Raw genomic sequence first — 27,353 nt, forward strand, 5'->3', positions numbered from 1 at the left:
GAAATATTGTTATTCCCACTCCCTTGTATTCATGAACAGCGGACCGATGTTTATCATCTCTGTTAATCATGATGAAATTAAATTTGGCAATACTGTACAAAGACAAATGGTGGTAGTATGGACACGCATTGGTTTATCGTTGAGATTTGTATGAATTATCTTTAATAAAGAAGGCTTTATGTAAATTACAATTGCGTTAAATTTCCTGATGCATGTGAACTTACTCTTGTTCTCATTGGACGGTATTTCAGAAAGCTATAACAGTAAGTAATAATATACATAACCTCAACTGAAAATTACATTTTATCAATGGTAATTTGCTAGGAGACGTTGCATATAGACCACTTTTACACTAAACCTAACCTTAGTGTATACAACGTATACTAAAACACTAACATAATCTAACGTAACCTGTCACAGATTAAGGAAAAGGTTAGTTTAGGGTTTTAGTATATCTTGCAAAAACAAATTTTATTAGGTTTAGTGTAAAAGTGTATATGCAACGACGGCCTAGAATTGCTGTGTGCGAGTCAAATTATGATACCGCTGTAAAATTATATCGAATTGTTTCGGTTCTACATGTTCCTTGCCTAAAGAAGACATGAGAACAGGCTTGGCTTCGTGTCAAGTTAGATACTCGATATCCACCAGTTGTTTGTGCTGATCACTTTGTTAAGCAACAAGGTGATACAATTACAGATTTAGTTCTGAGGTTCCCTAAGCTGACAGCAAGTATACAAATTTTTGCTTTTCTGTGTAACAATAAGTAATAGAAACCCAAGTGAGAGTCCACACCTGTGGAGTAACGGTTAGCACGTCTAGCCGCGAACCCAGTTGGCCCGGGTTCGATTCCCGGTCGGAGCAAGTTACCTGCTTGAGGTTTTTTTCCGGGGTTTTCCCTCAACCCAATATGAGCAAATGCTGGGTAACTTTCAGTGTTGGACCCTGGACTCATTTCACCAGCATTATCACCTTTATCTCATTCAGACGCTAAATAACCTTAGATGTTGATAAAGCGTCGTAAAATAACCTAACCCAAGTGAGAGACGAGGTCTTGAATCCCGGAGAGATGTTAGAAAAAGGAATCCACAAAAAGTATTAATCTGAATGAAGGGGGGGGGGGGGAGGAGAGCAAGGGTGAATGGTTCAATGGTTGAGTTGTTTGGACTTTTTTCCATTGCTAATTTTAAAAAATTGTAGCACAGCGTTTCGAAGAAGTGGATCTCTTCGTCATCAGGTGAAAACCTACTGTGGAGATAGTTACAAACAGGTAGCAGTCAAACAGGCTAGCTGTCTGTAACGATCTCCACAGTAGGTTTTCATCTGACAACGAAGAGAGATCCACTCTTCGAAACGTTGTGCTACAATTTTTAAAAATTAGCAATGGAAAAAGTCCAAACAACTCAACCACTGAACCACAAAAAGTATCTTACTGGAGTTGCAGAAATAAGACATAGGTAGTGAGTAATACCAGGTCCTTTGTTAGCAATTTTGGCGATTCTGTAGTGATACCAAGTCCTTTGATAGCCATTTCGGGGATTTTGTATGAGACAGACACATGGGGTGTTTTTGGATGAAAAGAAGATCATGTTTCTTTTTAGTAGCATGATATTAAAAATATGAACATTTCTGATATGTAAAGATACCGGTATTTTTGTTTTACTTGAATAGATCGAAAAATAGAAGAAAGACTAGGAAAAAAAAAAAGTGACGTTGTTGTATATCCTTTATGTCCACTCAAAATGTATCACAGTTCTTAACCTCCCATCACTCAGCTATCCCTTTATTTTCAACACAGTCTTTTACCTCCTGCTAGGCATCAGTTTATGTACTCACTTCTTCGTGCAGAATACCCGCCATTTCATCACAAAGTTAAATATTTGTAAATGGTCATACACACATTTGTCTAGTTTATGTACACCACTTATAACTAAAAATTTCGGTAATTTCCGAGAAGACGCAGTCTTTTACATATGCCGCTTTTGTACTCGCCTTAAGTTTCGGTACCGGTAATTGTTTATTTCCCTGTCAAACTGATACAGGAACAGCCAAATGGCCGAGGTATTTGACAAGGTTAGTGGGTTAGTTGAGGGAATATACAAATGACCTTGTCATATTAGTAGGCTAGGCATATGTAAAAGACTGGCGTCTTCTCGGAAAGTACAAAAATGTCTTTTATATGTAACCTACTACATTTTGTGGGGTCCCTTTTCGGTTTGCTGTGATGCGTAGAAACCTGTAGTTTCGAGTTCCCTATTCATTTCTTACAGGCGATAATGGTTGCTGTTCAGGTTCATCACCATACCGTAAGCAATGTTCCAATAGAATCTGCACGCACAGTATTGTTTGTCATGATTATCTGACTTCTTTTCAATGTTTTTTTTGGATCTTCATGCATTCGATAAAGGGAATATTCATCATCCTGGAACAATATTGAGGGAAGAAAGTTGATGTACATAAACTAAACTTTTACCATAGTGCAAGCTAGGTAATGAAGGTGTAGCTTATGTTGAAGATTGACGTAAGTGAGATGACTTCCAAGCTCAGTGTTGTATGCAGTTTTGAAATAAATAAACATTTCATTCCACGATTTTAAAAGAAAATTAATCCCAGTAAATGACTAAATTATGTATTCTCTGGGAATCCCATAATAAGCAAATGGTCACAAATAAGGTTTTTTTCTGAAGAATCATAACCTCAGTATTCATTTTGTTGCAGTATAAACAACAGATAGCTGTTTAAAAAGGAGGCAGCTGAGCATGAGAACTTTCCTAATAGACAGCATTGCATCTTATAAGCTATCAAATGAAACTAATGTCAAATGCCAGGAAGTAATATTATCTTGTTACTAATGTGTTTTATTTTATGATGTTCTTTTTCCTCGAAATGATATAATTTATTGAGAGATTTAATATTAGGTACCTCATAAAAGATATACTCTTTGCAGAAAATTTTTTCTCAATAAATGTCTGGAAAACTCATCATTTTTCTGTACATCTTTTTCAGAAAGACAAATATATTTATTCTTGATGGTATATTAAGTATATTAAAAGAATTCCTTGACTTTTAAGAATTGACATTGGTAAAAATAATGTAGGTTAAACATGTTAGCAAGGAGTGTGTCGAGTTTCACGATTAGCTCTTGTTTTGGACATTTCAAGCATGTGATACACTTGCTTCCAATAAAAGGATGACAGGAGAGCAATAAAATTGAAGGAGATTATCCTAGAGGTCATTGAAATTGAGCAACAAACTGGCTTTACTGTTCTCACTATACGAGTAGTAATTGGCAATAATAGGGTAAATCAAAACATGTTTAGCCTCCAAAGTTTTAAATTTGGCAGTTTTTCTAATGTATGATCTTGATCACATGTTTAAAAATATCAGGGGCAATTGGCTAAATCTGACAGATGAACTGAAATTGTTTATATGTATCCAGATTTCAAAAATTGATGGTATAAGAAAACATCTTTTGAACATCTCACATCATTTCACGACATGAAACATATAAGCTCACTGTTTAAGACATTATATCCGACAACATTTGAAAGACGAAATGTAATTTCGTAGACAGTGTTTCATGAAACTATAGCTGCTGTCAAAACTGTACCAGAATATAAGAAAACAGTCATATTTTTTACTGCCGAAATTATTAAAAGATTGTGGGCTACCATATGAGCTTAAAAGCATTGTTAAGCGCAATACCTGGATATCTCCTATAAACAGTGTAAATGACTGTAAAGTTAAAAGTATCTCAGTCATTCTTTGTTGTGGCTAAGAAACACCTAAACAATCATGCAGGATTATCTAAAGACACTTTTGAGGCTTTGAAAAGTTGTACAAAGTTGTTTTAATTGTAAACTACCGGCATGTATATATAAAAAAAAGCAATCCAGTGATATGTTCTGCCAGGTGAATTACAGACTGATCTTCTAGAAATGCGATTTGGTAACTATCATCCATGTAGGCTATAGTAGTAATTATAGTGTATCATCCAGGCAGATATTTGAATTGGAGAAAAAATTCAAAGCAAAATATATATATTATACTTAGTTTTGAGGACATGAAATGTGGCTGGAGTGATATTAGAAACAAGTGAATTAATGCACTAGACCTATTTTCAGCCTGTGAAGTAGTTATATGGAAGATTATCAGGTACCAAATAATAGTCTAGAATGGTTTGTATATATGTGGTAATGTTTCACACAGTATTTGTAAAGTTTTACGTTGTGAGTTATTTATATATCTGTTAACAGAGGCAAAGAGAATAGAGAATCAAAATCAGTGACACATAGGTAATTTTGACCATTTGCAGAGAAGAGAGCTATCTGTGTCCACAGATTTGGCTGTGTGTGTCTTTTTCATTTCGCCAACTCACAATCATACAATCAAATTCTTGTCAAACTAACAATACGGAACTTGGAGAGCAATGTCTTTACAGTGACATAGATGAAGAATGCAGCTGTGGTGAAAAAGTTGAAAACATCACTTCAAAAGCAATGCTTAAAGGTTGTATAATATTAAATAATAATACAAAGTGTGTAAATAATGATTATGACCAGAGCAGCAAGGAAAGAAAATTTCAGCCACTAGAATATCAAGATACAGCACGCATATTTAGTTACCTTTCCATTTGAAATTACATTTTATCCATCACATTAATACAGATGATATTAGGCCTACTATTTTGTTTCTTTTTTCTAATAAGTTATACAGACTTATTTCTTTAAATGTTGTGATTTATATGTGGAAAATTTCCCTTCTGGTTTTCCCAAGATTAGGATTGTCGTCTGCTATAGGCCTACCGCTTGACAGCTGTGTTGTGTTGCCACATGGCTTGACAATTTAAATTGGTGGTGCAAGTGCACTTGAGAAGAATTTCATTAAGACATGACGAGAATCGTGTTTTACTGAAACCAGCACACTTCACACCAATTTAATATAGTATCTATAGGTAACAAGTGTTAATGGATGAGTCAGGTGAAAGGCGCTGTTATAATTCCATGTCCTGTGCCTCATCCTCACTGAAATCAGACATCGAAGATTCACTGTCAGATGAGACACCCTGATTCTCTTGTTCCCGCAGGGCTTCTTCAGTTGCATACTTCTGTACGTGTTCTTGCACCTTCTTCTTGTATTCTTCTGGCTTATGTAAATACATGGCTGCAGCATCCCCATTGAGTGGGTCAATGGGATTTGGATATGTTAACAACTGAGGCAGGAAAGACTCAAAGATGTTTGAGAGATCATACAAAGCTGTCCACGCTTGATTGATAACATCCAAACACACTGTGCCGGATACTTCGTCAATGTTCGGGTGATACACTTTATTCATGAATCCAATGGATGGAGACTTGAAAGGGTAATGCTCTGGTAAATGTACTCTCACCTTCCATATTCCACCCTCGTAGGGAGTTCCCCGTGGTCCGTAAAACTTTACACAGAACTCATTGAGTCCACCTAATATAGTAACTTCATGCTTGCTTTCGATAAGTTTTATAACGTCTGTGTCCATTCGCCTTTTACCTGCACTTGGGGATGACATTTTACAGTTCTAATACAGGGTTTAGAACCCTCACTAATTTTGCTACCGTAACTCCAGCGCTGTTCTAACTACTCTTCATATGTTTTCAGTTCCGACTGGTACTTCATAAATTACGTTAAAGCGTGGCATCTCTAGGCATTCCATTTTCTTCCTGCAAACAAATAAAGTAGATAAATAAAAAAAGAGAGCATAATACATGTCATAAAAGTGATTAGGCGAGCTAGACAAATGTTAAAAAACAGTACAAGTAAGAAATTTTGTCAAAAGGTAACTGTTCCTAAAGAATGTTCATAAAATGAGTTGGCGAAACATAACCTCAAACGTCACGGCCGGTTTGATACAATGAAACCACAAAGAGGAAGAGTGGTGCGGAACGTATCTCTGTCTGTAACAGACTCAACAATATATCAATGGGCAGCAGGGTTGCCAGATTGGTACAACTAAAAGTAGCGAAAGCTCGCTGAAAAAGTAGCCCAATATAAATGGCAGATTATATATGTTTAACGGAATCGGAATGTTAAACTTTACAATCTGCTTTATTGCTGTCCTCTTTCACATTCTGAAGCTAGTTTGAGAATGAAGTATCATTTAACCATTGGCTATTAAACGTTTTGGTATAAGTTACTTCTCCCACTTTCCTATTTTCAGCAATTACAGAACGAAATAATAAATATTTCCATTTTCAGTATAATCACAAAACAAAATAAATGTATAAAAAGTTATTCACTATCACAATTTAAAAATGTTCCTGTATATCACTTCTACAACAAACACAGTTCTCTTAAAATTATTTCACTATAGGACTCAGAATTCAATAATAATTAGCCTACTTTATAATTAGGGAACAAAAAAATGTCAAAAAAGTAACTCTCTAATATAACTTAAAAACTGTAGGTATATTACTTTTACAACAGATCCTAGTTCCTAATTTAAGACTATTGTAATAAACTGCATCGCCATTCACAAAAATACTAACGCTTGAAGTAAAGGAAAAACAGGAACTGATTATTATCTGCCTACAGGCTGCACTTCGCCCTTCGTTTCTGCTGGCACTGGTCATGGTGAAACGAGAAAATCCCCTTATACTGGCTTAGTCATGTGACATTGTGCAATATACTGTATGTATTTCGCATGGGTACTTCGTTTCTCGTGGTTAAGGTGGTGGTAGAATAAGGCGAGACGTACACTGTAAAAGGGTTTTTTTTTTTCACGCAGTGGAAGACTATTATTACACCTATTATTATTATTATTCTTATTATTATTATTCTTCTTATTATTATTATTATTGTTATTAATAATATTTCACAAATTCAAATCAGAAAAAAAATAGCCCAAAAATAGCCCCGAAAATTTTTGAGTAGCCCAAAAAGTCGCAAGTAGCCCAATGGTAAAAATCAATAGCCGATTCAAATTTCAAGTAGCCCAATCTGGCAACCCCGATGGGCAGATCCATGCGGCCAATGGCCATAGTCGCCAACATAGCGACAAGTCGCTATATCTAGCGGTTTTGAGAGGTGTCTAACACCCTATGATCTAGGATAACACTTGTCTATTCTAGCCCTCTTGGTGCCTAAAGACAAAAATTGGGAAATAGCAACTAACGACTTTTTTGGAGTTCTTATTAATTATTTGGCGAAAAAAGTTAGCGATTTTTACATTTGCCTTTTTATCTGTTTTTTAATAAGATGCATTTGGAAACATTAAGAGGAGGATATGAATGATGTATATCTCAACAAGTTACGATACATATTTGCAATTGTCAATCTTACCCATTTCTTCACAGTCTAGTATACACAGTCACGAAGCATGAGTTGTGAGGGTGCTAGGAACAATAGACTGTGCCGATATTATTTCGCATTGTCTGTAATGAGGGGATATTAGTGATCCTAGTGGTTAGCAACTATCTAAGGATGCATATTTACTACGTATTGAGCTTCGTGACTGTATATACTAGACTGTGATTTCTTTAAATACGCTTTCTTTTTACTTTACTTAAAAAATTGTTTCTACATGTTCCTTGCCTAAAAAAGACATGAGAACAGGCTTGGCTTCGTTTTTTCATAAAACTGCCACCACTCCTAAATGGATCCCTTTTCATTTGAAAACATTTGCCACCAAAAAAGATGGTATGTTATTTCAGGATCTCGGCCAATACATTGACAGTAGATGTAAAGACGCCAAGATTGAGATGAAATGAATTACTACTGTGTGTAATTTTTACTTTAGTAGGTTATTTTACGACGCTTTATTAACATCTTATGTTATTTAGCGTCTGAATGAGATAAAGGTGATAATGCCGGTGAAATGAGTCCGGGGTCCAGCACCGAAAGTTACACAGCATTTGCTCATATTGAGTTGGGGGAAAACCACGGAAAAAACCTCAACCAGATAACTTGCCCCGACCGGAAATCGAACCCGGGCCATTTGGTTTCGCGGCCAAACGCGCTAACCATTACTCCACAGATGTGGGTCTGTGCTGTATAGTGAAAGCAGAACATTCCTAAGTATTTAACTTGTGTAAATTTCATGAATTGTAAGTTGTGATCAATGAGCGCACTTATATTTGTTAACTCCTGTGTAGGCTACACTAGTGGACTTTGGTATACAAACTGCACATTATGACTTCAACAATAATTGTCACTTACCCTGGTCAACAATACTTGGAGGATGGAAGGGGTTTTAGTAGGAGGAAGAAGAATAAAGTGCATAAGATTTGCTGATGACATGGCATTAGTAGAAGAGGAAATGATGTGAAAGGATATGTTACTGGAGCTAAATGACAGCTGTGAGCAGTATTGGATGAAGATAAATTGAAACAAGACGAATACCATGATTATCGGAAGAAAAATAAAGAAGATAAAGATACTAAATGAGACAATAGAACAAGTAGACAGCTTCAGATATTTGGTGTGTGCTGTAAAGAGTAACATGAGCTGTTTCCAGGAAGTCAAAAAGAGGATAGTAAGTGGAAAGGAAGCTTGTCATAGAAAAGGAGCATTTTCTGCGGACCTTTAGAAAAGAACTAAGGAAGAAATAGTAGTGAAGTACTTAGTGTGGAGTGTGGCATTGTACACATGTACAGAGCAGAAACATGGACATTACAACAAAGTGAAGAGAAACGACTGGAAACATCTGAAATGTGGCTATGGAGAAGAATGAAGTGTGTGAAATGGATAGACTAAAATAAGAAATCAAGCTGTCCTAGGAAGAGTGGATGAAGAAAAAATAATGCTGAAACTGATCGGAAGAGAAACAGAAATTGGCTGGGTCATTGGCTAAGAACAAACTGCCTACTGAAGGATGCACTGGAAGGGATAGTGAATGGGAAAACATTTCGGGGCAGAAGAAGGTATGAGATGATCGACAACATTAAGATTATGGATCGAATGAATGGTGTGGGACGTAGATGAACGAAAGTGACACCAAGACACCTTTCTATCGTCAAGATAATCTATTTCCAATTCTTATTAAAATATGATGATATTTTACTTACTTATTTACAAATGGCTTTTAAGGAACCCGAAGGTTCATTGCCGCCCTCACATAAGCCCGCCATCGGTCCCTATCCTGTGCAAGATTAATCCAATCTCTATCATCATATCCCACCTCCCTCTATGTCTCGGCCTCCCTAAAGGTCTTTTTCCCTCCGGTCTCCCAACTAACACTCTATATGCATTTCTGGATTCGCCCATACGTGCTACATGCCCTGCCCATCGCAAACGTCTGGATTTAATGTTCCTAATTATGTCAGGTGAAGAATACAATGCGTGCAGTTCTGTGTTGTGTAACTTTCTCCATTCTCCTGTAACTTCATCCCTCTTAGCCCCAAATATTTTCCTAAGCACCTTATTCTCAAACACCCTTAACCTATGTTCCTCTCTCAGAGTGAGAGTCCAAGTTTCACAACCATACAGAACAACCGGTAATATAACTGTTTTATAAATTCTAACTTTCAGATTTTTTGACAGCAGACTAGATGATAAAAGCTTCTCAACCGAGTGTCATTTATATTTGTTACTGTTGCTCCAAGATATTTGAATTTTTCCACCCCTTCAAAGGATAAATCTCCAATGTTTATATTTCCATTTCGTACAATATTCTGGTCACGAGACATAATCATATACTTTGTCTTTTCGGGATTTACTTCCAAACCGATTGCTTTACTTGCTTCAAGTAAAATTTCCGTGTTTTCTCTAATCGTTTGTGAATTTTCTCCTAACATATTCACGTCATCCGCATAGACAAGAAGCTGATGTAACCCGTTCAATTCCAAATCCTGCCTGTTATCCTGAACTTTCCTAATGGCATATTCTAGCGCGAAGTTAAAAAGTAAAGGTGATAGTGCATCTCCCTGCTTTAGCCCGCAGTGTATTGGAAAAGCATCAGGCCGTCTCCTCTATATGATGATATTTTATCCCTTTTAAATCTAATCCGATGTCATAATATTCATATTCATTCATAGTTTTCTGCTCAAGGACAGGTCTTTCATTCAAACCCAGAAATCTCCAATATTCCATATATTTCTGCTCCCTCTTAGTCTCCGCATACGAACCATATATTTTAATGTTGTCTGTCATCTAATATCTTCTTTTGCCCAGAAGTTTATAGACAATTTCTTCTTAGCCAGTGACCCAGCCAATTTCTTTTTCTCTTTCTGATCAGTTTCAATAGTATTCTTTTTCATTCACTCCATTGTGATATTAATATATAATAATTATGTTATTAAAATATCTGATTTTGAGAGCAACCTTTCGCTTGGCATGAATGCGACTGGAATTCTGATGTCATTCTACGCGCTCAATGCCCAGTCGACTCTTCGCGCGAAATTCGACTGTGCTTATTGAGTCGAGGAGTCGACTTTCGCCGTTCACGACCCCTTCGAGCACATTTCTAGTTACGAATGACGTGCTTGTGTCTGTTTCAGTGATGGCGGCTTAGAATGAGTGATGTAAATTAGTTTGAATTCACTAAGAGAGATTTTTAACGTTGAAAGTATTAATGTTTTTACTTGTTTATCATATTTAATTTAAAACGCAAAATACAATGGACCACCGTGCAAGAAAGAGAATCAGAGAAGTTAAAAGGAAAGCCAGACCAGGTTAGGTTGAATACGAATGTGTTCATAAGCTACGTAATTTGTAGATGTGTAATAAAGAATTAAACTGTGGGTAGTAATGCTTATTTTTAAATTTATTGGGATATATAGTGTAATTTAGAATACATATTGTTATGATATTTACAGTCTACATTAGTCTGTGATTATTTAGGTGGCTGGTGCTTTTCGTCGTGAAGTCCGTGTGTTGCTGCTGATGAAGTTCTAGACTAGAATTTCATATGTCCATTTATACTTTATGCCGGAAACGTAGAAGTTAAACTGTAATTTATATAACAGAGTACAATGTCCAGCATATGGAGGCTAATGAAATAAAGTTTTCGGGAACAAGTAATTTCGTAGAAAATGTGAAGATGGGAGGGAATATTTTGTCAATCATACATAGGCCTATATTTTATATAATAAATCTCAATTTAAATGTGAGTAGGCTACTGGTATAGCGTGATATTTTTGATCAGTTAACTCCTCACTCTAGGCTGTAGTATCCGCGAGTATATTCAACGCTTATTTTCATGATTTGATGAGTGTTAACCTGTCCGTGTTACAGAGTGGTTTCTGCATGCATTCGAGTATACCTGACATGTGATAAAATTAGGGGCTATTCTGTTTCTGAAATTTTGTTGCATATTGTAACTAATTACAGAATTAATTTTATAACACGACAAGCACAAAATAAATGCTTTGAGTTGCAGCAAAATTACAACCTCACCAGCAATGTGTGAATGGGCTACCTTGACTCATGGTCTCTCTTCTGGTTGAGTGATTGGCCAGCTGCGTGGTCATTTCTTGCCGTTGCACAGAATTTGCAAACTTAAGCTTTAGGCCTAAGCTTCTCGTGAAATGTTTTCTACTACTCTGCTGATTTAACTCTGCTAATATGCTAGTCTGACTCTGATTTCATATTGAAGTTCTCATTATTTTCAGAACTGAATGATAAAGGAGACTGGACAGCATTGGAATATGTAGATCACTTTGACTCGTTTTCTTCTGTTAACGACAATGTAGAAAGAATTCATATAAAAGATTTTCCTCCTAGTGAATTTATAGAAAAGTACGAAAGTCAGTACAAACCAGTAGTTATTTGTGGAATTCAAGATCATTGGAAAGCAAAACACAAATGGACTCTTGAGGTGAGTTTCTTTAATCATTAAATAAAATATGTATTTGTAGGGAACCTATCTGGTTTAATTTTTTGTAATCTGAAAGTTTTGTATTCAAATAGGCCTATTAAAGTGGCCATAGACAGACTTGATCTAGACTAGTTTGCTGATTATGTTATGGATGGGTAGGTCATAAATAGCCAGTCAATACTAGTTTTCTTTTTATTTACATAGTAACTTTACTGGACTGCTATATTTAATCCCTTATTTTTTCCAACATTTAACTTGTGTCTCTCTTCCCCTCCCCCTCCCCTCTTTTTCTGTCAGTGTATGCTTGTTTCAGGAAATGTTCGACTAAATAGTGTCTGTGATTTAATAAAAACTATTTACATTCCACATATTCTTTAGCAGTAAATTACATATTTGTGTATAGTTCGTTTATAATACCTTATTTAACCAGCAGTATAAGTACATAGACTAAAAATTGCAACCAATGTTCATTTTTCTTGAATACCATAGCAGTATGGATATTAATAATATACATCAGTATCTCTTCTGACCATTACTTTCCTGTAGTTCTTCAGTGTTAGTAGTTACACTTACACATAAAGATCATTTGATTAGTTTTAAAATTTAAAATTCTAAAGATGAAATTTGCAATTTAATTTAGGTACTTATTCTTTCATCATTCTGTACTCACTTCATGGCAGATTAGATGCTGTGCAGTTTTTAAGCTGCCATGATCCACTATACAGTGATTACAACTTAACAATGGGTATGACGACCTAAGTAATTCAAACTTTTTTTGATTAACATTTTCGAGATTAAAATATAATAGGCTGCTATTAATTGTCCATTTACTGATCTAATACAATTATTTTTCTACTTAATTTGTACAATTCTCCATTATCACATAATAAAAATAGTGAACCTTTATATTTGAAACCACTAATTTTATTTATTTATTTATTTTTTGTAATTTGCTAATTGAAGACCTCCCCGGAAAAAGGATGTAACATCAGATTCTTGAAATAGCCTATATGATGTAGGTGGAAAAAGTAATTCTGAAGTATCATTTATTTATAACAATAATTATTGCCTTCAATGCCTGAATAAACTTATGTCCTTGTTTTGTTAAATGGTTGTGATATTAAATAATTATAGGCCTAATGAAATGTGTCTTGAAATTATTTTCGTTTCTCCTGAAACATGAATTACAGTTTTGTTTGTTGTGGAAATGAAGGTAATTTTGGAGGACGACCACTCCACTTTTTTTTTTCTCTCTCCACAAACGACAATTTTATGCTCGACTTTCGAAAGGTAATACAAAAAAATTTCGGAAAAACACAATTTCGACTGTAACCTAACATAACCTATCACAACCTAAACCAACCTAACTTAACCTTAACTAACACTAAACTAAGCTAACCTAACCTACCCCTACGCAAACCTAAAGTACTCCAATCGCCACCAAGCAGTGAACATCACTTACCAATAAACATAATATTACACTATTGTCCAAAACTACATAAAACTTAAAAAAAATCTAAAACATCTAAAACCATAGTTCCCCTGCAACAATCTACACATATAAATGATGGAAATTTAATATAGAATAATTATGCAGGGCTTTCATTTCGTAACTTCCCAGTCTAAATAACTAATCACTTAAATTGAACAAAATTTGGGCCACCAGAATTATGTTTCTGGGTGTGTACATAAGTATCATTAATTTTCTTACAACAGCTGACAGCTTCAAAAGGTGATATTAGAAAAATAATCTTACCAGTAATAGTTTTTTTTGTGTTGAACCAAGACTCTTGCCGACCTGAGTTGATGAAATGTATTAAATATTTCACTTCCTTCGTGAAATATGACTAATTCATGGTCACATTATAAAGTTTATAGAACTTGGTTTATTATAATTGTAACATTACTATGAAATTGGATTCATTGATCATATGAAGTAGAGTTTGTTTCAGAATTTCTGAACAGTGACTTTTCTAAAAATATTTAAAAAATACACACGGACATATGCAACTAAGTTACTATATCCCTTAAAATTTCAGACTGAAACTTCACAATAACTTCGAATAAGTCATTTAATATGTAATCTTTCAATAATGTATATCGTATTTTGTTGAAGATTTATATATCTTATTTGTATTGTTGAAACATATTGAAATTGTGTATTGTTTTATCATTCAGGACCAACAATCCTTACTGCACATGTTTGAGATTCACGTTACGAATATAAAGTCTTACATCTTTACCCAATCACATGTCTCCATATATTCAAACATGTATTCATCTTTCTTTCAAACTTTCTAACTTGTACTAGTAGCTATACTATAAAACTATGGTGTCAGAATTATATCAGCGACTACAATAGTTCTATTATAGAAATTCATCTAGAAACTTCAATTCCAGCAATCATAAAGGGAAACAATAATCCCTGCATCGTAGTCTAAGGCATCCTGCCTAGGACTCATGTTACGGAATGCGTGCTGGTTCGAGTCCTCATGGGGGAAGAAATTTTCTCATGAAATTTCGGCCAGTGTATGGGACCGTTGCCCACCCAGCATCATGATGCACTTGGGGAGCTACAATAGGTAGCGAAATCCGGTTGCGAATGCCAGCTATAACGGCTGGGGGGATCATCGTGCTAATCACATGATACCTCCATTCTGGTTGGATGATCGTCCACCTCTGCTTCGGCATGTGGGCGTGAGGCCAGCAGCCGGCTGGTCAATCTAGGTCCTTCACTGGCTGTAGCGCCATGGATTATTATTATTACCAGTATATGTAATGCTTACTTGAATAATGTAAAACTGTCGTTCTGCAGTGTGCGTGTGTGCATTTTTTATACATAAAATCTAAAAAAAGTAACAGTTTTTATGTTGTAATAGATTGCAACAACCAGAAAAGTTTATTATTGTTGTGTATGTTTTGTGATTTATTAACTTTTTTCTTTGTTGTTCCTGGATATTTCAATTTCTCCAGAGGCTGGCAAAGAAGTACCGGAACCAAAAGTTTAAATGTGGTGAAGATAATGAAGGTTACAGTGTGAAGATGAAAATGAAGTATTACATTCAATATATGACTACTACTCAGGATGACAGCCCACTTTATATATTTGATAGCAGCTTTGGTGAGGTACTTTTATGTGCATATGCTTCATTTTTTAAATTTCAAACTGCTTTAGCTGGGAATGTGTGATAGAGTCCATTGGATATATTTGATGTACAAATTTTGATATTTTGATATCTCAAAAGCATATGCTTTTCATTATCTGTCTTGCTTCCTCTTACAAACTTGTATTAATAAACATATTCGATTTATAGTTGAATTAAAATAATGTTCTTCTTATTCATGTCATAGTCTTCTATTTTAATCTATGTAAGAGATCTCTATTTCATGTACCTTAAAAGGAATCAATGCATTCATTAAGCAAGTAGGCTGATAAGAACATATCTTTATGATTTTAAATAAAATAAAGTTAGTTTTTCATAATTATGGTCTGAACAGAGCACAAGTGATATACTGCATACACATCTGTATGGTATTTGTGACATACTAGGTGTTATTTGTTCTTAATTTAGTAATTTTCAGATGAAATTTGTATATATTTTTAAATTCATATATTAACCCGGAAGTTTCTTGCAGATATTTTGAAATTATATAAATTGCATTGATTTCCAACAAAGGTATTTAAATGGCCATGGAATTATTGTTTCACAAAATTTAACAGTAAATACAACAACTTGGCACCCAGAAATGATTATCATAGATTATGAACCCATATGCTTTTAATGGATGAATTTTTAACTCAAGCTTTTTCACTTTATTAGCATCCCTACAGTTTGATATTAACAAATGTCGAAAATGCCAATTTCTGTGTTTTCACGTTTAACAGTTCTGCAGTTTCACAATTTTGTCTTCAGAACTTAAGCTATTGCATGTGAAATCTAATTCAAGTTAAAAACATTTTTACTGTAAGTGGACATGTGTTGGCAGCATGCTCGTCGCAAGAAACTTCTTCAGGATTATGAGGTGCCAGTATATTTCCGTGATGACTTGTTCAAATATGCTGGAGAAGATCGACGTCCACCGTATCGTTGGTTTGTAATGGGACCTTCTCGATCAGGCACTGGCATTCACATTGATCCTTTGGGCACCAGTGCTTGGAATGCACTAGTAGTTGGGCACAAAAGGTGAGTTCATTATGTGAGTTAATCCTTTAGTATTATGAAATTTTTGCTATTTTTCGTATTAATCAACTTACACAAGTAGATACTTTGACATTTAACTGCTATATGCCAATCTTCTTGTTTTGTTTTGCCTTTCTGTCGTTTTTTCGGGTCTGTATGACTATAGGGTACCGGTAATGTGTTTATGAGAATATATGTTGGCTAGATTGGAGAATGGGGTGATGTCATGTGGTTCACGTATGTGAGAAGGTTAGTGGGTTAGTTGAGGTGATATCTCAGTGACGTGAGGTCGACGTATGTGAGAAGGTTAGTGGGGTCAATGTACGTGAGAAGGTTAGTGGGTTAGTTGAGGTGATATCTCAGTGACATGAGGTCGACGTATGTGAGAAGGTGAGTGGGTTAATTGAGGTGATATCTCAGTGACATGAGGTCAATGTACGTGAGAAGGTTAGTGGGTTAGTTGAGGTGATATCTCAGTGACATGAGGTCAACGTATGTGAGAAGGTTAGTGGGTTAGTTGAGGTGATATCTCAGTGACATGAGGTCGACATATGTGAGAAGGTTAGTGGGTTAGTTGAGGTGATATCTCAGTGACATGAGGTCAACGTATGTGAGAAGGTTAGTGGGTTAGTTGAGGTGATATCTCAGTGACATGAGATCGACGTAGTATGTGAGAAGCTTAGTGGGTTAGTTGAGGTGATATCTTAGTGAGTTTTATTTACTCGTCATGTTGGTTTACATTGGTCATGTTGTGACGTCAGAACACTGACGTCATCGTTTGTCAAACTTGACGAAAATTAAGCGATATCCTATAATAAAAGATCCCGTTTTTTTATTCCCACCTCTATTAAGTACAGTGTATGTTTTACCAAATAGTTATTCCCATTTTTCAATCTAAAAGTTGCAACTGCCTATCGTCTCAAGTTGACTGCTTTTGTCCATAAGTTTTTATTTTAACCATCTTCCTTGACCTGCATTGAGTATTGGAATTCATTTGATTAATGATAATGGTGATCTGTTACTATTTTTTTCAAATGTTACAGATGGTGTTTGTTTCCTACACACACTCCCAAAGAGCTGTTAAAAGTCACGTCAGCTGATGGAGGTAAACAACGTGATGAAGCTATCACGTGGTTCAGAGTCATTTATCCTCGCACTCAGCTTCCATCTTGGCCAGAAAACTGTAAGCCTGTATGTGAAAATTAATATGTGAATTATATAATTTAGATTTAATGTGATATTAAATATAGTGGATTATTAGGAAATTATGTTGTTTCTTTATGTTATGTTACTTGCAAATCTATTGATTGTATCATTAGTTCATTGCAAATTTTGTTTATTAAATTGTAAGAATAAATTGTATATCTCGGTGGTGTGTAGCATGTAATGTGCCTGTCTCTGAATCCGAGTATTTGTTCATGAGTAAAGATTAATGAAGGTAAACTCCAGACTTTCCATTACGTTCTTAACTCTTAGTAACAGAGATCCACCTGGTAATAATTGTGTAGACCTTTGATAGGAAAGAATAGGGACATTTTGATTCAAAACCTTGTTGATTCAGCTATTTTTCTATATACAGTGACTCTTCAATAAACATGCACAATGGATATAAATTGAAAATGACTACCATTTAAATCAAGATGAGGTGAGAAGCACCAGTAACTACTGTTGTGAAGTGCTTTACATTGGATAGTGACCAGTCAATTCATAATTCTTCTGTATTGTCACCTAAAGTTTGGGAGGGGAAAAGATGACATAGGATCTCAGATGTAGGAAAACAGAAGATTTTATTAACTATTAGCCATACCTGTGCGCTGTGCTGCACCTGTTAGAAATAAATATAAAGTAATTACATAATTAAAATAGGACATTTGATCCAGGGAACATTCGTGTTTGATAGAAGGATAAATCGTTTGATATGTTACTTAATTGAAATTGTATTTAAATAATTAAAATGCGATCATTTTGGTCCAGAGACCACTCATTTGGTGCAATGACAATTCCTTTAACATGTTTCTTAATTGTTATTACATGCAACCATAGTTTAATGCAGATTGACATATCATTTAGTTTTAATGTGTAAACTTTATATTACTTGTTATATGTTTCCATTGAATTACGGTAACCACTTCATTTTAACCCTTGTTTTCTACGTATTCAGTAAATGACGCTTGGCCCACTATGGTTCTGAACCCTTCAAATAACTTAAATAGCGATACAGCATATATAGTGATATGTAATTATATTTCTTTCTTCGAAAATGTAAGAATTCACGATCTCCTATGTACCATTGCCATGGAATGAATAAATGTGTTTTTTCTTCCTACTCAAAAATTTTATATTTTGCACATAGGAGTTACTGCAGGAACAACAACGCTATAATCTGGGACGGCAGTGAAAATGTATTGTATTGTTATTTTAAAAGTCTTGTATATCCTTAAATATCAGTCCTATCAAAATTTTGCATAGAATAAAACTTATCGGAAATCATTTATAAAGAAATTTTTATGTAACATTTTTCATAAAAATCAATAATAAGCGAGATATTTCGATTTGATTCAGGCCCCCTTATAACACCCCTTTTAAATAAAGTATTTTGAATGCCATATAGCCCAAAATCTAAGTTACAACGAACTTAATTTATATTCCAATTTTCATCGAAATCCATTCAACCATTATCGCGTGAAAAGGTAACAAACATACAGACAGACAGACATACAAACAAAAATGTCAAAAAAGCTATTTTCGGTTTCAGGCTGGTTAATTATAAATGTTAACACCATTTTTTTTTTTTGGAAAATCGAAAATTACCAGAAAAATTTTGGCTACATATTTATTATTCGTATAGATATTTGGATACAGTGTGATATTTCTTTACAGAGACTGATGAAAATATTCTCATGACAATATGTATTAGATGCATCTTCTTGGTATAACACAGTGATTGAAGTTGGAATTAAAATACATTAATGTTAGGTCATCACTTCTAGGATTGAATTGAATTGAGAGAGGGGAAAATGGAATACAGTAAAACCCTGATAAGATGCTGTTCAAGGGACCGCGTGTAAACCGCGTATTAACCGGGACCGTGTATTAGGCGGGTATACTAATTTTGACTTATATACAGTATATATTAGCATTCTTCTTTGTTGAAATGCATGATTCATGAAAGGTAATACAGTATTACTATATTATGTAATTACTGTACTGTACGTTAAAGACATTTACCATACTGTATGTATGTACTGTACTTAATTCTTTCGAAAAGAGTCCTTTATAGTTGTTTGCCATGTGCGTGTTCTCCAAGTCCTCATGTTACCACACTTCACTTTCTTGCGCTTACATCCTCCCGACGTCGCAACTGCAGTGATTGAGTCGCGATATTTTATTATCGTCCTTAATGTCGATGATGGGGTCCCTAATAAATCAGACAGTTGTTTCTGAGTAAGAGTACTGTTCTCATCATACTTTCGTAAGATTTCAAATTTTTCCTATACAGAAAGCATTTTTCGTTTAACACGTATTGTAATCACACTCACAGACACTTCAATACACTAAGGACAACAAACTGACCAGTAAAAATTTCCAGAATTTTATTACAATCGAGTGAGGAATGTTGTTTGAGAGAGAGAGGATTAGCGAGAGGGTGGATTATTGTAACTGTATGTAAGCTTTAAGCGCACAGGTAAAGGATCGAATAAGAAAGTGTAACAAGAGGGTGGATATTGTATAGTATGAAGGTTTAAATGCACAGGTAAAGGGTCGAATACCAATACTTTTCAGGTTAATGGCACCAGTAAGTTCAATGGCCAAAATGTTTCATTGCTGTTACAGTACATTGCTGAAAATTACATCGAAAATATTCCACAAAAATAGCGTGTTATGCAGGACTTGAGCGCAACAAATGGGGTATTTTATAAGGGCGTTATATATGAAATGTTCAGGGACCAGACAAAAAAAGCGTATTACACGGGATAGCGTAATAAGCGGGTGCGTCTTATCAAGGTTTTACTGTATGTGCGGTGCAAGCCTGTTGGCCACTCGTATCACTCCGGGTTTTACTGCTCCACTGAAGGAGCTCTAGATAATTTTTAAAGGGAAAAGCCGAAAATGGACGTTACCTAATAGCTACCACATAACTGGGGGGGGGGGGGAGGTGGGGAGACATAAGAGGAGCTGACTGCAGGATCAGAAGAAGAAATGCCAGAAGGTGTAATTCTGCGGTGTGATGTTGTTGAGCAGGGCACACAATGTTATTAGTCATTAACATATCTTAATCAGCTAACTAATATATATACTGTATATTTTTACCACCCCCAATTTGTTATATAATATCGTAGTGGAAAAAATTATCCATTTCTTTTTCCACTTCCAAGCATTGTCTCTTGGTTCTAAGAGTTTAACTGGTTTATTACTGTACATCACAGTTTTAATTCCAAAGGAAACAGCTTCTAGAATGAATTATTTGTTGTTCAGTGGCAATGAGATGATGGCACATACACCATTTCCTTTCTAATGCTCTCATTTCGGCGAGAGAAATCTTCCCTTCCTTTTCCTGTAGTAGATAGCCCTTTCCATAACTGTATTAACTTGCAGTTATTTAAATGTTGTCATATTGAGGTGTTGATTAAGATTAGCCAAGTGGTCATGCTAGAGATTTTTTATGACGTGAGATATTTGCTAGGCTCTAAAACATGCTCTTTTTTATGTAAACATATACTAACCAGTTGCCCTGCTTGCAGACAGTTTTAGTGATGATGTCGTGAAGACTTGTAATTTTATGAGAAATGTGTTTAATGAAATGATCTTTCTTGTGTATTTTAACTCAGGGTATGAAGATATAATACATTGGTTGAAACAAATTTTCTCATTACACTGCATAAATTCGTGATTGATGGAAGTTAACAATTACAGTTTATGGAAATAATGGAACACTTCTCTTGGATCTTTTTACAGATAGAAATTCTGCAGAAGCCTGGTGAGACTGTTTTTGTGCCAGGTGGATGGTGGCATGTTGTGTTAAATCTTGATGTTACAATTGCTGTTACTCAGAATTTCTGCAGTCGCACAAATTTTCCAGTTGTATGGCATAAAACTGTTCGTGGACGACCAAAGCTTTCCCGAAAGTTGTATAGAGTTCTCAAGGTATGCATTTTATCTCTTTTCTGTAATGTAGTTTTAGTATCGCACATAAAAATGAATGTTTTTATCAGGATTACTTTTGTGAAATGTTCTGACATGTGCAGTGTACACAGTCTGGTAATTCAAGCATGGTTGCTCAGCATACAGAGTGATCACAGTGAGAGATGAACTGAGTATGAGTCATATCAGCTGATGATTTTACAGTACACCTCCAAGGCACTATAGTGCACAAGTGAATAAGCTTTCATTAATAAAATGCAAATATTTATTCAGATGTGATTAAATATTATGTAAAAACAATTTAGTTTTAATCTTTATATCATAGATGGGCATTGTGCCTCACTTGAGAAATAATGTCTCACTGACCTTCACAGAGCTTATCACTCTGAGTGACATCATCTTCACAGTCCCCGTTCCTCCCTCACGTAGCTCCTAGGCATGGGCAGGTTCTATATCAGTTTCATAAGCAATATCAGTGATGGCATAATGGCATTATCAAAGCAGTGTGTACGTGTTAGAAAATAATTATTTCATGAGAAATGGGAGGAAGAGTTTTTTTGCTGTTTAGAAGGGGAGAACATACGATGTATGTTGTGCTCGAAAATCTTATTAGGCATTAATAAATTTAATATACAACGACATTACTCCTTATGTCATAAAGAATAGGTGAGACAAATTAAATGTTATTTTTCGTACTATTCCGAAGAAAATTTATGATCTTAAAATTTGCATAGTATACTAAATATGACATTATACCTTAAACACGCTGCATTAAAAGGTACGAGGAATTAAATGTTGTTTGTACGTATTATTTCCAAAAGAAATTTATAAAAAAAATATCAAATGTGCGTAGAAAACGAAATATGATTTTCTGAAATTATTTTAGGTCGAGAATGTGCAAATCTATTAAGTAATCTTGATAAACGCCAGAATATTCAAGAAAATTAACGTAGACAACGTAATGGAATATTATTGGCTAGTTACGCAGTTTCTCGCCTGTGATTTAAATCAATTCAATGATGGAGAAATAGTAAAGAAGTTTATGATTAAAGCTGCCGAATTAATTTGCCAAATTGAATGAAAGTTTTCGAGTCTCTCACGGTAACCAAGCGCTTTTCTAATAATTCGCCGCTGACCGTCTTAGCGATTACAATAAGGTGACGCAGGTCACAGCAGTTTATATTTCCCATCCTACTCTGCAGTCTCCTCTCCTAATAAACAAACTATTTCAAATCGAGTGCCTCACGTAACTGAAAATTGTGCCCATGTATGCTTTATATGGTACATAGGTATTAACATTTATATTAAATTACTTAAGATTAGCCAGTCCTTATCAGTAGAAATAGAAACAATAGCAGAGTATGTGTACGAAATTTTTATATGAAACCTTTCATAGTTTCTGAGAAAAAAGGACACATATGTAATTAGTTTTATCATACAGAGCTCTCATTTTATACAGAAACTTTGTAACAGTGACAACCCTGCTTACAGTGTACCACATGACCATTGCATGGGTGGCTGAATTATGTGCTTCATTAATGATGCCTATCATCTGACAGGTTTCGTATAAAAATTTCGTACACATACTCTACTATTGCTTAGGGGGGGGGTTGTGCATGTGTGTGTTTTTTTTTTCAATATGTCGTTTATTTATAGATTTATTTCTCTTTAAGGAAAAGGAGCCTGTGTTATCAGCCGTAGCAGATTCTGTTGATCTGAACACCGGTACTGGTGTAGCTTCAGACAGCTCAAGTGGTTCTACTTCCAGTTCAAGTGATTCTGATGATTCATCTTGTTCGTCATCAAGTGGAGATGATGACAGTGGTCAGGAATCACTCACTGCTCACAAAAAGAAGAAAAGGTTCGTTATATATTGCATAGCTGATGGTTGTTGGAAAGGTATAGGCTAACCTATACATGTACCTTTAAGGGCACAGTTCAAGTGTTAACAATATGAGTGTATGAGGATTTAATGTAGTTGCGAATCTTTCTTTTGTGATTGGAGAAACTTTTGATACTCATCTTGGTAATGACTTCTTTCCCAGCAATTAAATTTATTACAGGGAATACTGAAATATTATAAATTGTATATTTCTTCCCAGCCTTTGATCTAAATGAGGCAGAACTCTATATTGAAATGTTTAGAAGAGGTGTAGACTAGACTTCTGCTTTGTTCATTGCTGTTAACAAAAAAGGAAGTCACAACATATCAAAGTTTGGCTCTGTCTTTGTAGGAACCTCCTCTTACCCCATTTTTTGATCACCTGAAGATGAAGATAGAATGAATCTTCAAAACTTGGTTTCCGTTTTCATTACCAGCAGTAGGATAAGTCCAGTATACTCTTCCTCTATACTCAGAACTATGGCATAAAGTCTGAAAGAATTTTTCGAGATAGAAATCTTTGTTCTGTCACTCCTTAGAATACAGCCTATTATAATTCTCTACGAATCTCAGGAAAGAGGAAAAGAGCAAATGGGCTATTCCATATGAAATCGATCAGTAAAAAACCTCGCATTTTTTTTATACTCTAATTTTTTCCCTATTTATACAAGGTGCTGAGGAGAGTGCATTTGCAAAAATATATTATCGAAAGTCAAACGGTTTTTGCATTATTGAGCGACAAATTTAGCATATTTTATAAAAACAAGCCTCTTTCAGCACTCAGATCTCTGGAACCATTTACTGCAGAACATTGAACGGGAGCTCATTTTGAAGCCGACATTTGTAGGTTATGTTAAGAAGTAATCCTTATTTTTATTGTACACAGAGAGACAGATAATCTGGTTTTACTTACTTTTAGACTTTTTGCCAATTTGTAAAAATGTAAAAAAAAAAATTGAGAAAAAACCTTGCATTATTAAGAGGGATTCGGCATTGTTTGCTTAGTGGTATGGCAATAAGTTTCGAGGGTATTAAATAGATTATTTTTACACGCCTGGATTTGAACTGCGCAGTACCGCATGCACTGGCCGAGAGATGAAGATAAGCGAGTGTTGGGCGTCATTTTACTCCTGTGTTTATGAAAACTTGTGATAAAGCTAGCCCAGCTATGCGCTACTAGACGAAACATCACGTGTTTGTCTCCTGGCCTTGCTTGTCTCGGCTAGCTCCCGTCTCACAGTCAGCTGGTTAGTTCACGCGCGTACTATTTATTTTCTTTATTTGATATTTTCAATACTTTCTTATCAACATACCATCAGTAAAAAATATGTGTTTATTTGTACTTTCAATGCGGAATCTAACTATATATTTTCAAAATATTTTTTTCCTTGGCAAAGGCGTCTTAACGAGGAAAAATCTAAATTTCTCCATTTCCATAAAAAGTAAGAAAATCTGTTTATATGTCAATATAAACTTCAATTTCTCAGCATCAAAATAAACCATGATTTTGATCATTGGGTGAAAGGGTTTCTGAGCTACAACAGTTTAAAGTTGCTAATTTGATGAAAATACGATAAATTTAAATATTTTTAATTTAAACACTATGAAGTTCTGATGCCTCAAACTTTGCACAAAGCATTGTATCACAGTTCTCTACGTACAAAAAACGTTTCATTGTATTCAGAAATTATAAGGTCAATTTTCTCTATATTCGATTTGAGATGGAATAGCTCATATGTATGCAACACATGTTACAAAAGTACGAAGTGCTATATTATACAATTTGATCTCTATAATTTTATAAGGAAAATTGAACTTGTTTTGGTATGAAATATATATTATGTTATTCTCTCTTACCTTGTCATAATTAAAAAAAAAATATTCTCTGTTTGCAGGAGGAAGTTGACTCACTCACCAAAGAACCTCACATAGTATTTCTTTAAGGGATATGTGTAATATGGTGAGTATTCATATTGTTAATTTTCTTCATAGTCTATTCATTACTCATATCTCAGTAGTTGTAATTGTAACTAATGAAAAAAAATTCCTATGAATTGATTTCATAGCTTTCACTTTGACAAAGATATTTTCATAACTATTTGACATAGACACTGTCTCTCTCTCACACCATCTTCACCTCTCACTCTTTTTCTCTCTCCATCTCTACTTCCCACTTCTTTTTTGAAAAGTAGTTGCTGAAACTTTATATCAAAAATGGGCAGTATTGTACCTTCACAGAAATGGGTCAGCCATGAACCTTGACTATGAAATGAAATTATTATGTTGGCAATAATACATAACAAAATATTTTTATAGTAACAGTATTCTGATTAAATTAGTTTCCTTTAACTTATTTCAAAATAAAAATGATTATGAAATTAATCATATGCCTGATATAAATTACGTTAACAAATCCAATACAGTTCGGTGGTGATTTTTTTCTTTTCATTTCAGAATAACTCAGTTATACATACGAGAAGATGATTGCAGTTCCTAAGCCAACTGCGGCTGGTTGTATTTTTACACCACTTGTTAATGGCGCATTGTATTATAACTGAGCAAGGAACGGATATGATAAAATATTGTGTGGCTGATCTTGTAGTAGCAATCTTTTGTTTATGAAGTTAGTAGTTTTCATTGTCATATTTTTTGTTTCTCTTTTAATACACTTGTGATAAAAGTCATGGAATTCTGTTAGTCAGTTTATGGGCTTTAATCAGAAATTATTACAGTTGATAAGTTCAAATTTGTATGCATTTGAGAATAACATTGACACATAATTGTTTTATGATTTTTGAACTTGTAATATTATTCTCAGTCCTTTCAGATGCATAGTAGTTGTTACATGGTTACTGATTGTTTAAGCGAATAATGATAAAATATGTAAACATCAAATCAGAAATATTCAGTTACATGTGTAATAATTGCTGTTAGTGCCGACTGTAGAATTTGAGCCTATGTATTAAGTTGAATCTTGGTCGAATATCGTAGCTCATCTAGATTATTTGTTTTTATAATTTTTATTGCTTATTTCTATGCTATTTGTTAATTTCCAGGATCTCTTTCTTTTAACCCCCCCCCCCCCCCCCCAAATAAGAGTCATTATCAGTTTTGCTTATCATTCGTTTTCAGTGTGGTATTCTTCATAATTCTTCTAGAGGGGAAAACAGTTTGACCTGTGCCTTATTTATTGCTTAGAAAGAGGACTTACAAAGAATGGTTTTTTTCTGCTATGTGGTTTGGAATTATGATTACAAGTTTGAAGTCCCAGTCTCAATAATTGATTTGGAAAGGTAAAGGAAAGCTCGAACTGCTGTTGCTGCTAGGCCTCGTTTGGAATTGCTTCTCTTCTTGGAGGATGTTAAAGACTGGAGATTCTCAGAAAGACGCTCTCCAAATTATTGTTAAAAGTAGTAATCTTTTTATAATTGGGAGAGGGAGAAATTGAGCATTTGTCCAGTTGTGTACCACTGTATAGCTTTCACATTCCTGTCATTTCTCCATTTGAGTCTGTTGGACAGTACTTCCAGTAGTAAGATAGTGAAACATATTTCTTCTGATATCGTTTTAATTTTACGTTAATTTATTTTCCTTTTCAACACTTTACTATCGGTACTTAAAGTCCAAGTGTTAAGCAGAACTACACACACACATACACACACTTGATTTTGGAGTAAATTTTGTACATATGTAATAGCTATCTTTTGTGATTAATTTTGGTACATACTTACTTTTCTCTCACTGAGAAAAGAATTTACAATGAAATGAAATAATTGAAACGACCAGGAAGAATTATAGCTGTGTAGGGTGTGTGATTAAAGCCGTCTTTTATTGCCCTGTAGAATGTGACAGTACATTTTAAACTACGAATATTTGTTACTTCTGTGGTACTTAGACTTGATGGCATGGAACTGACGCATGCAGTGCAATGTGTATCGTGGTGATACAAGACGCTTATGTCCCTGCATAAGATTATTTAAATTTTCCTTCTGAACTGTCTATACATTCCTTTCTATTTTAAACCTCTCCAATTTAAATTTGAATGACTAACAAAATGCTTTGCAGAATTAACCTTAATTTGAAATGAAACAAATAAAATGCTTATATAAAGAAAACTTTATTACATAGCTGTGTGTTCATGAGCAAAGTATTCTACAGGCTGTGGATCACATTTCTAAAATACGCGAAGTGAAGTGGATGTATGTTGAAACAGATATTTGTAGGGTATTTTATTATTAATTCCTGTGTATTGAGTGAAGTAGCAACCATGATAGCTTGGGATAATTTGAGTATTAAACCCCTGATCACATATATAACGGATTGGCCAGCCCCATGTTAAAAACGGTAACATGTGGAAGAG

At 34.7% G+C, this 27,353-nt stretch overlaps 1 protein-coding gene and 1 pseudogene across 2 annotated transcripts; one reads left to right on the forward strand and one right to left on the reverse strand.

Moving 5' to 3' along the window:
• Window positions 1-84: 84 nt before the first annotated feature.
• Window positions 85-26,072, forward strand: JMJD6 (Bifunctional arginine demethylase and lysyl-hydroxylase PSR). Of its 2 annotated transcripts, none has more exons than XM_069844209.1 (9): window positions 85-263; window positions 11,583-11,788; window positions 14,762-14,914; window positions 15,776-15,972; window positions 17,013-17,160; window positions 20,926-21,114; window positions 22,785-22,972; window positions 24,889-24,953; window positions 25,448-26,072. In XM_069844209.1, exons 1-8 carry the CDS (start codon window positions 209-211, stop codon window positions 24,923-24,925), a joined length of 1,173 nt encoding a protein of 390 aa, XP_069700310.1. In that variant the 5' UTR covers window positions 85-208; the 3' UTR covers window positions 24,926-24,953; window positions 25,448-26,072. The 2 variants fall into 2 exon arrangements, with proteins under 2 accessions (XP_069700310.1, XP_069700309.1); XM_069844208.1 differs by lacking the exon at window positions 85-263 and adding an exon at window positions 10,431-10,643.
• LOC138712420 (ubiquitin-conjugating enzyme E2 H pseudogene) lies at window positions 4,499-6,655 on the reverse strand (annotated as a pseudogene).
• Window positions 26,073-27,353: the final 1,281 nt, after the last annotated feature.

The sequence above is a fragment of the Periplaneta americana genome, chromosome 13 (genome assembly GCF_040183065.1).
Source record: "Periplaneta americana isolate PAMFEO1 chromosome 13, P.americana_PAMFEO1_priV1, whole genome shotgun sequence".
Lineage (NCBI taxonomy): Eukaryota > Metazoa > Arthropoda > Insecta > Blattodea > Blattidae > Periplaneta > Periplaneta americana.

Coding starts and splice junctions, on each gene's coding strand:
- JMJD6 (XM_069844209.1), top strand. CDS start 209: ATGCATGTGAACTTACTCTTGTTCTCATTGGACGGTATTTCAGAAAGC. Junction 11,789..14,761: donor AACACAAATGGACTCTTGAG/GTGAGTTTCTTT, acceptor CAATTTCTCCAG/AGGCTGGCAAAGAAGTACCG. Junction 14,915..15,775: donor TTGATAGCAGCTTTGGTGAG/GTACTTTTATGT, acceptor ATGTGTTGGCAG/CATGCTCGTCGCAAGAAACT.